The sequence below is a fragment of the Myotis daubentonii genome, chromosome 17 (assembly GCF_963259705.1).
Source record: "Myotis daubentonii chromosome 17, mMyoDau2.1, whole genome shotgun sequence".
Classification (NCBI taxonomy): Eukaryota; Metazoa; Chordata; class Mammalia; order Chiroptera; family Vespertilionidae; genus Myotis; species Myotis daubentonii.
In genome coordinates, this window is record NC_081856.1 from 11,208,662 (window position 1) to 11,224,721 (window position 16,060).

General features: G+C 40.1%; 1 protein-coding gene across 8 annotated transcripts in view; it reads left to right on the forward strand.

Annotated features, from left to right (window-relative positions):
* Positions 1-7,764, forward strand: part of RB1CC1 (RB1 inducible coiled-coil 1) — a 67,714-nt gene extending 59,950 nt beyond the window's left edge. For 5 of the 8 annotated variants that reach the window (XM_059672808.1, XM_059672812.1, XM_059672811.1 and 2 more), the window contains 3 exons: positions 1,677-1,813; positions 5,732-5,802; positions 6,361-7,764. In XM_059672808.1, coding sequence (XP_059528791.1) covers positions 1,677-1,813; positions 5,732-5,802; positions 6,361-6,438 — 286 coding nt within the window. In that variant the 3' untranslated portion in view covers positions 6,439-7,764. The remainder of the gene's footprint in view (positions 1-1,676; positions 1,814-5,731; positions 5,803-6,360) is intronic. The other 3 variants (XR_009449650.1, XR_009449651.1, XM_059672810.1) reach the window with 2 other exon arrangements.
* Positions 7,765-16,060: the final 8,296 nt, after the last annotated feature.

The window sequence follows — 16,060 nt, forward strand, 5'->3', positions numbered from 1 at the left end:
CTGGGAATCGAGCCTGAGGCTCTTTAGTTGGTGGGCCAACACTCTAAACCATGGTGCCAAACTGTCCAGGGCCTCACTTACCTACCTTTGACAACCCATCTTCTGGTGTTTAGCCAAAGCACTACCTTCACATCATGTTAGGTGGGCAACAGATATTTGCATGGTAAATAACTAATGAATAAAAGACTTTTGTCATTTAAAAGCTTCCTCTGTGATTTTGATGACTTATTAGGTGTAGGGCCCACTAAATTAAATTATTTTGACAACTAAGGAATCCAAGAATAACTCTGAATGGCTCTTGATACTTAGAACATTTCTAAAGAAGACTCTGAAGAAACAGTCACCACTTATAGCATGTTGACAAATGGTACCATTTCTTTGTTTTCTTGCTCCCTTCACCCGAATTAGTAATTTCCATTGTTTAAACCTAATTAACAACAAAACCCTAACTCAGTTGGCTTTCACTGTACTTAGAGATGGAGAATAGTATACTGAGACTATAACTTGCTCCCTCTGAATTTGTGTTTCTTGTTGTAAAATGAAAGGTTAGGAAGAGTACCTTCTTCCTATGACTAGATGAACTGTAGTGGGTTTCTCCCCCCGCCCCCTGCCATTTTTGTTCTTTAAACAATAGATAATATTACAATTTTTATTTTTTAAAGCTTTTGGTTTCTGACAGTTGCTGGCATCATCCTTTGGACATCTTAAATAAATGACCAGCATTCCAATTAGGTGCTGGGTAGGGTAATATATATATCTCCTATATAATAAAGAGCTAATATGCTAATTAGATCGAACAGCCGAATGGCCTTCTGGACGTCCTTCTGGATGACCGGCAGGGGCTGTTAGGGCGGGCCAGGGCTGCAAGGGCTGAGCCCCTTGCACGAAATTCGTGCGCTCGGGGGGCGGGGTTCTCTCAGCCTGGCCTGTGCCCTCTTGCAGTCCGGAAGCCCTCGGGAATGTCCGATTTCAGGCTTAGGCTCACTTCCGCCACTGCGGTTGCGCTTGCCAGCTGTGAGCCTGGCTTCTGGCTGAGCGGTGCTCCCCCTGTGGGAGTGCACTGACCACCAGGGGGCAGCTCCTGTGTTGAGCATCTGCCCCCTGGTGGTCAGTGTGTGTCATAGCTACTGGCCATTCCAGTGTCGGGCCGAAACCGGCTCTCCGACATCCCCTGAGGGGTCCCGGATTGTGAGGGTGCAGGCCAGGCCAAGGGACCCCACCAGTGCACAATCAGGGCCGGGGAGGGACGTGGGAGGTTGGCCAGCTGGGGAGGAACCGCAGGAGGGCTCCAGGGCATGTCCAGCCCATCTTGCTCGGTCCTAATCGGCCAGACCCCAGCAGCAAGCTAACCTACCGGTCGGAGCATCTGCCCCCTGGTGGTACCTACCCCCTGGTGGTCAGTGCACGTCATAGTGAGCAGTTGAGTGGCCTTAGCATATCATTAGCATATTACGCTTTGATTGGTTGAACAGACAACCGGACACTTAGCATATTAGGCTTTTATTATATAGGAGATATATATATGTGTGTGTGCGCATATATATATAGTAAATGTGAAAATTATATTGCCTTTGTGATACTTTGATTATAGTTAAACATTGCAGAATATATACTTAAAGTTTTCAGGATAGGGTGATAGTAACTTTTCAGGTCGATAATATCATTCCTTTATTTAGTTTTCAGGTGGGAGATTTGGTTCTCATTATCCTAGACGAGCGCCACGACAATTACGTATTATTTACTGTTAGTCCAACCTTATATTTCCTGCATTCAGAGTCTTTGCCTGCCCTGGATCTCAAACCAGGTGAGGGTGGTAAGTGTCATATCCATAACTAAAATAATAAAACCTGGAATGGAGAGAATATATTACAGATTTTTATTTCTTGTCTAAATATGTCAGAATCTGTTTATAAAATCTGCAGTATCCAGGTTAATTTCCTGGATTCTATTGACAATTCTAAATCAATGTAGTTAATGCAATTGAACCAGATATCTCATATCCTAGAAGTAGCAGAATTAAATTGTCACAATTCTTATATAAGTACAATCTATTTACTTATCTGCTTGTTAATAACATTACCTTTTTTTGACAAATTATAAAATGTTTTTTCTCTCTTATTTACATCCCGTGTTTCTACTTTATTTTTTATTAAAATGTCAATTCTTAAACATTTTTAAAGGCAAAAATAAGTTTTAAAATATACTAAATTATAATGTCTATTACCTATTATTTTTAAAAATATCTACCAAATTTAAATAATTTGCAATTTTGCTGAAGGCTTTAATGAGATGCATCTATGGACTAGTGATTTCTGAGTCTGATGTACTGAACTATTTTCAGCAATCAGGTATAAATCTTCTAAAATAATTTCTAGACTACCGGCTCTCCGACATCCCCTGAGGGGTCCCGGATTGTGAGGGTGCAGGCCAGGCCAAGGGACCCCACCAGTGCACAATCAGGGCCGGGGAGGGATGTGGGAGCCCAAAATCAGGCTCAAAATAAATAGCTCTTTGCTGCCACAAGCTATTTTGTGTCCCGTCTGTCTCCCCCCCCCCCCGCCCCCCCCCCTTTTATCTAGTACATATTTTCCTTCCTCAAAATAAGAGAAAGCTGACGAAGGGGCAGGGGATTATTTTGCCAGTGACCTGCTGTCACTATGCTGACCAATAGTAAGAAGCATTTTCTTGCCAGCCCAGTGTAGTTATCAGTCCATCTAGGGAGGGAAGAGAATGTTCGTGTATCCTACTCCACTCCCTCTCACACTGATTTTTTAATGATGGGTGGTACTTGTCCTCACATCTAGCTCCTTCTGTTCCCAGTCCTTAAGACAGGCTTTTGTTTGATTTGGGAAAACCATTGTCTGTGTTTCTGTGTGTCAGCCTGCTGCTTGGCTGCATTCCTCTTCAGAGCTATTCCTGTTCTGTCATTCATTTATATTTGCATTTTTCTGCCCCCTAGAGTTAATGAATATAAAATTTCAGATGCAATTGTGTTAGGACAAAGAATTCACATTCTGTAGTAGTTCTGCCTATGGTTTTAACTGATTGTTTTTGGATATACACTCATTAGCGGGCCATGATTTTTGTATTTTAAAAGCCGGTGGGAAAAAGTATTCACCGTTTAGAAGGAAAGTTTTTCAGTGTTAGGCTCATGGAACAGTGGTAACGTAATTATTCAATGAGCAGGAGCCCCAGCCAAGCTGGGTCTCTTCTCATCTTCATCCCCGCTGGCCCCAAAGGGAGAGCAGTAATTAGGCTGCAGTGGACACAGCTCTAAATAGTGCTGGACAAAGTGGTCGGGGAGGGGTCCCCTTTATGCCCTGTCACTTTCCCATTTTTTCTGTTACTTGGAAGAATTCTAAAAGCATAGGATGATACCCTGGGATACTTCACCTCAATAGAAAAACAAGAATGTATGTGTACTTAGATGCTGTTTCTATTTGGAACGATAACCTGGTCAAATACCAGTTTCTCAAGCAGGCCAGCATCACAGTCACTCCGCTGTGGCTGTTGGTGGTGGATTACATAGAATGTCCGTAAATACGTGCATTTCTCATGTAACCATGAGAAATGAGTGGGCTTTGTACCTTGAAAACAATGAGCTTGATATTTTCTTCTGTGTTTTTTTGTAATTTTTTGCTTTTTATTTGTTTAAGCTTTTCATTTGAAATTTTTTTAAAAAAATGTATCATAAAGTAGCATAGGTATAGTGCAAAAAAAACCCCCATATACCTTTACTCATGTTCACCTTTTGTTAACATTTTCCCCCATTTCTATTATTTCTATACGTGTATGTCTAAATGTACAAATACAAAAATATATAGTGTTTTATGTGCACATTGTTGTTTCCAGAACCATATGAGGCGAAGTTATATCATGGTTCTTTATCTTTAAATATTTTCAATGTGCCTATCCAAAGGACAGGGAGGGAATTCAGTTTTTAAATTTTGTATACTCAGATTCACAGTGCACATTATAATTTTAAAGGCACTTAAAGTCTTGCAGAAAATAATTTAACGGTCTTTTTTAAAAAAATATATTTTTTATTGATTTCAGAGAGGAAGGGAGAGGGAGAAAGACTTAGAAACATCAATGATGAGAGAGAATCATTGATTGGCTGCCTCCTGCATGCCGCCTACTGGGGATCAAGCCTGCAACCTGGGCATATTCCCTTGACTGGAATTGAACCTGGGACCCTTCAGTCCGCAGGGCGATGTTCTATTATCCACAGAGCCAAACCGGCTAGGGCAACAGTCTTAATTTACCACGGTACTCCCATCCTCCTTATGCCCTCCCCCCCCCCCTTTTTGGTGAGGATTATGAGCAGGGGATAATAGTACCCCTGTGCCACTGTCCTAGGGGTGTGTGGACTAGCAGAGTGTTTTTATGTCTGAGACAGTGGGACTTTTTAGTCCTCATTCATAAAGCATAATTATTTCATTTTAGAATGAGTCTTTTCATAAACGATGAATTATCGGAAATGCTATATTACAGCATTTATAGTATTTTTCACATCCTGTGGTCTAGGGCAGGGGTGGGCAAACTTTTTGACTCGAGGGCCACAATGGGTTCTTAAACTGGACCGGAGGGCCGGAACAAAAGCATGGATGGAGTGTTTGTGTGAACTAATATAAATTCAAAGTAAACATCATGACATAAAAGGGTACGGTCTTTTTTATTTTTTTTTATTTTAGTTTTACTCATTTCAAACGGGCCGGATCTGGCCCGCGGGCCGTAGTTTGCCCATGGCTGGTCTAGGGGCTTCTCTGTCTTTCTGTTATGTGATAGTCTCTATGTATGTACATTTCTGATGGTTTTTCAGGATATCTTTTTTTTTTAATTTAATTTACTTTTTATTTTTTTATTATTTTTTTAAATTTTTATTTTCTTGTTTAAAGTATTACAAATAGTAGTACATATGTCTCCTTTTTTCCCCCATTGACCTTCCCCCAGCCTCCCCTACCCCCCGGCAAGGATATCTTTTATTTATATTTATGGCATACAAATTAATTTTGGCTTCTCTTGGGAATCTCAAAGACTTTCGAAACAGATAATTTATTGGCCAAAGAACTTTTGAATTCAACTTTTTATGAGAATTTCTGATGAATTGAGAGAGAATGAGTATTAGTTTGTCACACTTGGGCTCCAGAGGGCAAGCCTTTTCATTCCGTCTCCTCCCACATTTTCCACCTCCCCTTTGCTCGAGCACCACCCTGTAGACTTGCCAGTTATTTATTTTGCACTGACTGTGTTCACCCTTCCATGCACTGTGGGTACAGACGGGAGAAAGGTGCAGTTCCTGCCCCTGAGCATTGGAGTTGAAAGCAGTGCCTCTCAAAAAGCAGGGCTTTTCTTAGAATCTAGAAAGTAAGTTTTGTCTGCGTAACTTGGCCTGTTTTCAGAATGGAAAAGGTCATCTTAGCACTTTCAGTAGATGGCACTGTTGAGCTAACTTAGAGAATTTCTAGATTTGTTTGTAATTTATACTTAGATTATTTGTATATCTTTAATTTTGTTAGTTCTGTGATTTGACTTACCACCTATATTTAATGAATAAATGAAATCAAAATTACCTTTTGAAAAGTAGACTGAATTCAGTGTTGTTTTGAAAATGGTTACACATTTTCGTGATTTCAGCAGTCTTGCATTAGTCTGTTTTGATTCTGACAATTACATTTTATGATAATTATAACTGCCCTTTTAAAAAGAAACTAATCTCTTGATTTAATAGCTTCAGGTGTATCTAGAAGACCCTGGGTTCTTGGAAAAGTAATGGAAAAGGAATACTGTCAAGCCAAAAAGGTAAAAACTATATCATATGTTATAAACCTAGGAATTATGTAGAAAATTCTTACACTACTTTATATAGAAGTCTTGCATAGTGCTGTCTTGGTCTTTTCGCTCTGTTGAGTGAGACCTTTAATGGGAACCTAACTGCTGATTAAAAGTGAATCTATTTATAAATAGAGTGATATTTTCTTATTTTCATACTCTACTCCCATTGAAGTATAATATTGATGGCTAAAAATGCACCTGACTGTCATATCAGCAGTGCCAGTACAACACAATCAGTGAAATCTAGTGAGCATATTTCCTAACTCTGTAATTTTGGGCCCCTTTGCTCCAAAACACTAATAGAACTTAAATTGTGTAGTATTGAAGTTTCTTTGATACTGTAAAATAATGATTTATGGCTCACTTTGTACTATATTCTTCATCAATACTAGTGGCTCAATATATTTTCACTGGTGAGGGGAAGATCTTGTGTAGTGTGACAAAGAGCCCCCCTCCCGCCAATACTCTAGCATTGAGTAGGATGATATGATGGCACCTGTGTAATTTGGTTTCTTTTTTTCTTAGGCACAAAACAGATTTAAAGTTCCTTTGGGAACAAAGTTTTACAGAGTGAAAGCTGTGTCGTGGAATAAGAAAGTATAACTTGGAAGAAATGAATACATTCTGTGACATTTTCCTGATTTATCCTACAGTGTTCATTCATCACTCCAAAAACAGCAAGCCATCTTTTTATACAAAAGTCAGCGTGACAATATGCTTCATTGGTTTACATCATTTACTTTTTAACTGGCTACATACCCTTTAGAACAATAAACTTAACAAGACATTTGGCTGGATTAAAATGGTTTTGGTTTTGGTTTTGTTTTTATCCAAATGAAATGCGGACCAAACTAGTTCATTTCTCAAAGGGCATACCCTGTGCATTGTGGCTTATGATTAGCCATATTAATTGCCTGTTACATATACATTAGCTTGAACTTAGATCGTAAATGTTAGTTGTTATTACCAGCATTTGTCCTTTTGTGAAATCAGTATCAAAAACTTGCACTCTGAACACATTCTTTATAAAATGTATAAATTCTTCAAAACTATTTAAAGAAAGAGGAGTGTTATTGCATGCAGATAATCATAATTTTGAGTTTGCCTCTGTAGATTACTAAAGCAAATTGTTTCACTTATTTTTTTAATGCCCTTTGATGTTTCAAAACAAAAAGGAACTCAATTTGATTGATTGATTTTTAAGATCAGCCATAATTATCAGTCTTTAAAAGCACTTTCAACAGATCGGTCGCTTGGGTTCTAAAGGGAAGAGTCTGTGCTATTGACACTTTAAATGCAGCACGGAAACCTTCCCAACATCTTTATTATTCTGTTAAGAATAATTATATTGATGAAATTATAATTCATGGTTCCGTTTCAGAAAAAACATATTCATTGTACATTAACTGTTTAGAGGTCATTTAAATAACAAAATATTGTATTGTAAAAGACATGTAGAATTTTAAAACAATAAAGATTTGAACCTGTAAATGTGTGTGCCTTTTAAGAAGGATACCTTTTTAATATATTTGAGTGCTTGCCGGATCTGGGAAAAACTTGTTCTGTATTATATCAAAAGAAACATGTTAATTACAAAAATGTTCTTTAATTATATACTATGTAACAGGGTAAAACAGTGTTATGTAGAATAGAGTTGTGTAAACTAAACTAGAATTTTAAACAAATTGCCATGGAGCAAAGGTATTTAAATGAGTTAGTTGAGTTGGATGAGACTTGTTTCAGGTTTGTTGCTATAGAGAACAATAAATAAAATGATTTTTCCCCCAGAAAATATTTAATTTCTTCATAAAAATAAGTTAAATATTTTTTTAAATATGTATGTCTAATAGTACATAAAATGGAATAAACACCATAGTGTATAGAAAACTGAATTTGACATATTAATGAATAAATGAACAAATGACTTAACATGTTTCTATTTAATCCTTTCATGACATCTTAATGCAAAGAGTACCAAAGCAATAAATTCCTTAATATACAGAGTGGTTTTTAAAAGCACATTTTCTGGGTCTAATTGAATCTTCCAGTCGGGCCATTTTTACTTAATTGGAGCCCTTCAAATGTAGTATGTGGTCATTGTGCTGTGGAGTTACAGTGGGCTGACACATGACGTCACATCCATCGCTTTGTTAATGCTGCTCTTTAATTTTGTAGCTTATAGTTTTTCTTATGTCCATCTTGTCAGTGTTCACATAAACATTTATAAAACAGAAAGGCAATGCAGTTTTCTTAACAAAGAAAAAAAAATGAGCCCTAGCCAGTTTGGCTCAGTGGATAGAGTGTTGGCCTGTGGACTGAAGGGTACTGGGTTCGACACTGGTCACGGCACATGCCTGGGTTTCAGGCTCCATCCCCAGTAGGGGGCGTGCGGGAGGCAGCCAATCAATGATTCATCATTGATGTTTCTATCTCCTCCCTATTGATGTTTCTATCTCCTACCAATCTTTTCTTTATATATAAAGGCCTAAGTTACAGTTCAGTAGCTATGACATGCACTGACCACCAGGGGGCAGACGCTCAATGCCCAGGCATGGAAACCTGGAACAGACTGATGAATCTCAGAGGGAAGGGGGCGGGGAGGGTGGGAAGAGATTAACAAGATCTTATATGAATACTAGAGGCCTGGTGCACAGGTGGGGTCCCTCAATTTGGCCTGCACCCTCTCACAATCTGGGACCCCTCAGGGGATGGTGGACTGCCTGTTTCAGCCCAATCCCCCCAGGCCAGGCCGAGGGACCCCACCTGTGCACCGGGCCTCTAGTAAAATAAATTAAAAATTCATAAAAAAGAAAGAAAATGAAACCTGGAAATCAGAACTCATCAATTGTATCCTTACCTTTGGGTGATTAAGGAAAACGTACTGAGAGCTTTGGCATCAGAATGTTTGCATTCCAGGTCTAGATATAACTTGACTTTGGGCAAGTTGCATAAACTCTGAACCCAGTTTTCTCATGTATGAAATTGTGTTATAATAGGACCAACTTCCTAGGGTTATTTTGAAGATTAAGTGATAAAAATTACAAATCTAAAGTGCTTCAGACAATTTCTAAAAACAGGCTACTCAGAAAACAGGAGCTATTGTAAAGCTTTCTTTAAAAATCTGAATTTCACTATTCAGGTTCTAATAGAAATGTTTTCATTGTTAAAAGGATGGATATTTAAATCATGTTTCACTACAAAGTAAATGAGGTATATGTAAATTGTGTGAATAGTTTACTTATTTTGGCAAATATGCCTGGATGTATACTAAGGAGAAATGAGCAAAAATTAAATTTTTACTTGCATTTACTTTAAAAATTATCATGGTGTAAAAACAAATTTAGTATGCACCTAAGCCTTTGTCATATTTCCCAGTTTTGCCGCTTACTTGGCCATTTTTATCTTATGTTCCAAGTTATATGACCATACTACTGTTTCTTGATAACAATTTACATTATTGACTTTCCTTTTGTTTATATTTATAAGAGAATGTTTATGTGGTTAATCACAGGTATAAAAAGTAACTCCCAGAAGTTACAGAGGTAAAGGGGGGCCCTCGGAGCTCGGGAGCGCGGCAGCTGATGGTAACCCGCCCGGCCGAGAAAGGCAGGGTGTGCTCCCGGGAGGAAGAGCGCCCTGGGTCCTCCATCCTAAGGGTTTTAAGGGCGGAGATCGCAATAGAATATTCAGCCGTTCTCCAGGTGTGTCCTTTCAGGGTTATGGTCTCCACTGGTGGAGGGACTAGCACGAGGGCAGGGGGTCATGATTCAATGCAGCTGGTCCGGAGGTCAGCCTCGGGGTCACTGGTCTGATTTTGCTGCTTTTCTGGACCTGGAACTGAACTACAGCTGCCCATCCTGACGGGCACAGTGGAGGCTGTGGGGTGCAGCCGAATGCTGGGGACGGCTGCCAGCCATCCTCCGACAGCGGTGGGCTTCGGACCGCTGGCGTCTCAAGGCCTTGGGCCCGCTTCTCGGAGTCCCCGCTCGCCAAGCTCCCGATGGTCCGACGTGCGCCCGGCCTGTGGCTGTGGCCACCCCTCCAGCTGAGTGAGGGTGTGGCCGTGCCCCTCCTTGCGGTGAAGGGCTGCGTCCTCCTGCTCCTCTTCCAGGTGAAGTCCCAATGGGAGGTAAGTGTTCAGGCACAGTCCCCCGTGGCTCCTCGCTGCAAGCCCTGTGTCCCTGTTCTCTTTCTCATGAGGTATGAAGATTTAATTATGTCATAAGCACTTTCTTGGCTACCTCTGTTAACTTTCTAGTTGGTTCATGAGCCTTTACATTATGACCCTCTGACTCAGTGGTTCTCAACCTTGGCTGCACATCAGAATCACCTGGGAATCTTGTAAAATCCTGATTTCTGGGCCTCATCCTCTGGAAATTCTGTTTCTTTGTGACTAATGTTGTGGCCCCACCCCATCACAAAGAAACGGAATTTCCGGAGGATGAGGCCCAGAAACCAGGATTTTACAAAGATTCCCAGGTGATTCTAATGTGCAGCCAAGGTTGAGAACCTCTGCTCTAAATATTGTCTGCTGAGCCAAGTCCTGAACTGTGATTACATTTCTTGTCTTGTACAGTTCATGGTCATTATTTGAAGCTTTTCTGTTGTCTTCGGTGCTATTGTTGTGTAATTACCATAGCTTTAATCTTTTCAAATGCTTCACGTTTTATTCCATCAAGTCACATTTTACTCGGACACCCCATCTTGGAAACATTAGTTGTTCTGCTTCAAACTAATCATTGCTTTCTAAGTCTCCTATATCACATTCTAGCATTTCTTGTTAGAAAGCCATTGTTTCTTGTTTCTCTTGCTGGAGCTTATGATCCTAGGGAAAAAAATAGTAGAAAATAAATTTTCTGAATCTCTGCTAATATAACAAATAGGCTCACACTTGACAGTTAATTGGATATAGAATTTTTCAGAAATTAACTCCATTGTCTTTTACTTTCCAAGTGATTGTGAAAACAAATGCCATTTTATTTGTGTTCTCTATAGTTTTTAGCCCACGTCTATGCTCCCCGGAAATCTTTAGAGCTTTTTAGACCTAGAACTATAAAATGGCATGATAATGTCTTGCAGTTCCCTGCCTCCTTTCTTGCTGTTAATCAGTGAATCTTTTCAACCTAAGGATACACATCATGTAGGGGAAGTTTTATACTTGATTGATTTTAGAGAGGAGGGTGAGGGAGAGATAGAGACATCAGTGATGAGAGAGAATCATTGATAAGCTGCCTCCCGCACTCCCACACTGGGGATGGAGCTTGAAATCCAGGCATGTGCCCTGACCGGGAATCAAACCATGACCTTCTGGTTCATGGGTTGAAGCTCAACCACTGAGTCACTGCTGGAGACTAAAGCAAACAGCAGTTAGCATAAAAATGCAAAAAGAAACATTGGAAGGCCAGTGGACTTTGATATTCAGCAGGACTGAAAATCAGCATAAAACTGCCCTGCTGTGGGTGCAATGGCTCAAGGCAACTTCCTGACCTGATAATTCCTACATTGTTTACCAAACTTTACCTTTGATCTGCCTGTATGCATTGCTAAAGGGCAAATGTGTATTCAAGTAAATAAAAAGTGAACCTGGCCAGAACTGGGGGTGCCTCTTCCAGAAAGAGGTCTCCACCTGCCCCCCAATGCCTTCTAAAGTCATATTTCTTATATAGTGTTTTCATTTGTGCGTCAGCTCCTCCTTCAGATCCTGAACCTAGCCTTGCAGGTCGAGGCAGGTCACACCACCTGGCTAGGGGAAGTCTTAAAATTTTCTCTCTATTTCTCAAATGTATGTTAAACCTTTTAGAACTCCATTTCCCTTGTATTCTGAGTTCCTATTTTCTATCTGATTGATAAACTTTAGTCTTTTCTGAGAGTTTTCTCAATTTTAAACCATTTCATTGAATTTTTATGTTGACAATTATGGTTATAACTTTCAAGAGTGCTGATTATCTTTCATGATAGGATCCATTATCTTTTCACATTTCTCTGAAGATATAAATTGTTTTTCTTTAGTTCTCTTGTATGTCCTCTATTGTCTCCAAGGCATTTTTTTTCTTATTAATTTTGTTTTTATTTCATGTCAGAAGTTCCTGAATTGTCTGGTGTTCCTTGTTTATCCTGTTTCAAGAGTGAGGCATTAAACAGCTGATGTCCAGTTCTGTTTTAAATCCCTCCTGTACCTCTATCTGGAAAATAGAGAACATTTTAAAAACTTTATAAAATATTGGAAATCATCTGGCTTACCTCACTCTTTTTTTACTATAAGGTGAACAATCTTGATTTCTTTTTATGGATATAAATGGTGTTTGAAAAATTGGACAGATATGTACAAAAAAATAAAGCTAGACACGTTCTTACCATATTTTTAGATTATAGGAAAGTCCAAACATACTAAAGTATGGTGGGGAGCACAGAGAGTTCACTGGTGATGGGAGGGTGGAGAACCAGGCTCAGAAACAGAATTGGGGAACTTGAGAGGTCTCGGTAGCAGACTTGGTAGAGCCCAGCCGCTGGCATAACCAAGTGGCATATCCTTTGTCCCTCTGTTCTGCTTGAGGCTCTAGGGAGGCCGTAGGATTGTCCTAAGTGTGGCCCTCTGTCCTGCCTTGGCCAGGGGAGGCTCCACAACTTGACTCACAGTTGTACTGACACTGCTCAGGGGGGTGAGGTGATTCTCCTGAACTATTTGGGAATAAGGACGGGCAAGCCAAAGGGCTACAGGGAGAGCGGAAATAGTCCTGATGTCAGCTTCCTGCTTCATGGAGGCATTTAAGAAAAACATGGAATGAAAAACAGAGGAACACTTTTTAAAAAATATGTTTTAAAATTTATTTCAGAGAAGAAGGGAGACAGAGAGACACACACACACATCAATGATGAGAAACATTGATCAACTGCCTCTGCACGTTCCACACTGGGGATCGAGCCCACAACCTGTGCCCTGACTGGGACTCGAACCATAACGTGGTTCATAGGTCGATGCTCAACCACCGAGCCATGCTGGCTGGGCTGGAGGGACACTTAAAAAAAAAAAAAAAAAAGTAATGGCTGAAGGTAAAATGGCAAGAAAAAGAGCTGAATACTGTAATGAAATGATGATAGAATTAAATTTTTTTTTTTTTAATAATCTGGCCATCCATTCAAATTTTAGTCTTTTTCCTTACATTAATTACGAACAGCTAATTTGATGTGACTTGTGTTATCTTGCCATTTCTCAATTATTGATTCAAATTCTGAAAGAACAGACTTTTCAAAATAAGCTTTTTATTTTAGAATAATTTCAGTGGCAAAGATAGTATAGATTTCCCATATATACCCCTCAGGTGGTTTCCCCATCACTAAAATCTTACACCACCATTTGTCAGACTAAAAAGTTAGTATCAGTACTTACATTACTGTTAATTTAATTGCAGACTTCATGTAGCTTTCACCCGATTTTTCGTGTCTTCTTCATGTTTTAGGACCCAGTAAAAGGTACCACATTGCATCTCGTTATCATGGCCCCGTCATCTCCTCTGGCCTGTGACTCAGTCCTTTTCTCTCATGATCCTGACAGTCTTGAGGAGGAGCAGCCTGGTGCCCTACAGAATGTTGCCCAACCTGGGTTTGTCTGATGTTTTCCTCAAGGTTAGACTGGAGTTGTCGGCATTTGGAACGAAGACCACAGAGATTAAGTGCCCATCATCTCAGGGAACATATCACATCCCAGACACCCCAGATGATGTGCACCGCCATCACTGTGTACGCTGGTGTTTTCCAGGTCTCTCCACTGGAAAAATCACCATTTCCCCCTTTGTCTAGTATTCGGAAACAAGACACTAGTTCTAGTCCACGCTTAAGAGGTGGCATGGCGATTAAGCTCCACCTCTCGGATAAGGGAATATCTACATTATTTTGAATTCTTTTATAAGGAGGAGTGTGAGAGAAGACTTTATAATTCCTTTTTTTTTAATATTTAGAAAATGTTATATGTTTTGAGAATCTAGGCATTTGCCCAGTGGCCTCTGTGACCCTTTCAGACCTCATCTCCATCAATGTCTAAACACTGTGTTTAAAAAAGTTAAAGTTCTAGTCGGTTTGGCTCAGTGGACAGAGCCTCGGCCTGCTGACTAAAGGGTCCCAGGTTCGATTCCGGCCAAGGGCACATGCCTGGGTTGTGGGCTCGATCCCCCCAGTAGGGGGAGTGCAGGAGGCAGCCAATCAATGATTCTCTCTTATCATTGATGTTTCTATCTCTCTCCCTCTCCCTTCCTCTCTGAAATCAATAAAAAATTATATATATATAAATATATATATAAAATTATATATGTAATTATATATAAATATATATATAAAGTTAAATTCATCAATAGTTTAAGGTCATTCAACATTATTTGTTATTGTTATTAAATGACTCATTAAGTATTTATTATGGGTCATGTTTAAATGATACCATAAGAAGTGGCTAGAACAAAAGTTGAAGAATCCAACCTTCTGTAAGCACCAAAACAATGGGTCTGGCTGACTTTTGGCAGAAACATGTTGACAGGTTGGTACATTGTAGGTCATCCCGTAAAACACTGTTCATTGGAGAAGTCTGCCTGAGGTATTGCCTCTCCTCAGTCATGACACAGTCCACACTGCAAGAACCCTAGTTTATGACTTTTTGTTGTTGTGAGGATATTTTTTCCATTGATTTTTAGAGAGAGAGGAAGGGATTTCTAGAGAGAGAGAGAGAAACATTGATGTAAGAGAGACACATTGATTGCTTGCCTCCTGCATGAGCCCAACCAGGGCCTGGGGTGGAGCCTGTACATGCCCTTGACCAGAATCAAACCTGGGACCCTTCAGTCCGTGGGCCAATGCTCTATCCACTGGGCCAAACTGGCCAGGACATGACTGTTTTCATTACAGTTTTTCTTATTTAACAGATGGGGAAAGCCAAGGAACCATCTACAATGACCTCTTGTCAGTCAGAGAATGGAGAACGTTGTTATAACTAAAACTATAAATTGTGTCTAATTTGCCTGTGTCTGGGACTTGGCGGTTTTGTCAGCCTTGCGGAGGGTCTCCTGGCCATTCCCTCACTCTCAAGGCTGGCCACTCAATGTCCTTGCCCGGCTGGAATGACCAGCAGACTCACTGATGAGCACATGGACAAAAATCAGTGTTTCTTTTAAAATAATTCTTTATTGTTGAAAGTGCTACACATGTCCCCTCTCCACCCATTGGCCCCCTCCAGCCGGCCCTGCCCCCCGCCCCAGGCCTTCAACACCCTATTGTCTGTGTCCATATCTGCATACAAGGTCTTTGGTTGAAAAATCAGTGTTTCTCCTGCGTGCTGAGATTGGGCAGAAATGGAGTGTGGTGTTCCAGTAGCCAGCCAGGGTAATCAGGCATCAGGTTGGCGAATCCACTGAAAATGAAATACAAATACTTGCCTTTAAGTTTTTAAATGTTCTCAGTGTTTGTTCTCAAATGCATCTCATGCTTAGCCCCGTGTGTGACAGAGCAAGCAAGCCATTAGTCTCCGTGGGATGGATGCTCTAGCCTCATTCCCAAGGTAGGACCAGTGACAAAAAGAGAGAGGGTGGGTTAAAAGTGTATTTCAAGTGACATTAGTGGGGTCTTTTTTTCCCAAAGAGAGATTTAAGTGCTTCAAAGAGAACACCAAACGAGAAGGAAGCAGCAGATGGGGCCCACTTGGAATTAAATCAGAACTTTCAACTGTATATAAGAAGGAAGGTGGTGGCTCATTATTGTTCTTCAAACTCTAGGATCAGAATCAGAATAATTTGGCTCAAAGTCTTGGCATCTGAAAAATTAATCAAACACCATTTTAAGCCTTAGAACACAGCTTGTGGTGATTTCTGATGCTGCTACACATTTAAAATTCCCTGAGGAAGAGAAGGCACATATTTGTTGAATAGTCCTTAAACACACACACATATTTACACTGACAAATTTACAAAGATGTAACATTACTATGACAATCGATTTATATGATAAATAAGCAAGCTTTGACATACAGAAGTTGGCAGTGGAGAAAAGCATAAAAGATTTCTCAAGTGGTAGGTATTCACAGAAGATAAATATTTTCAATAATCCCTATGAAGACAGGTAAGATATCTGTACTAATAGCATTTCATAAAGACTAGTTAGAACCTGGTTGGCATGGCTCAGTGGTTGAGCATCGACCTATGAACCAGGAGGTCACGGCTTGATTCCTGGTCAGGGAACACATCTGGGT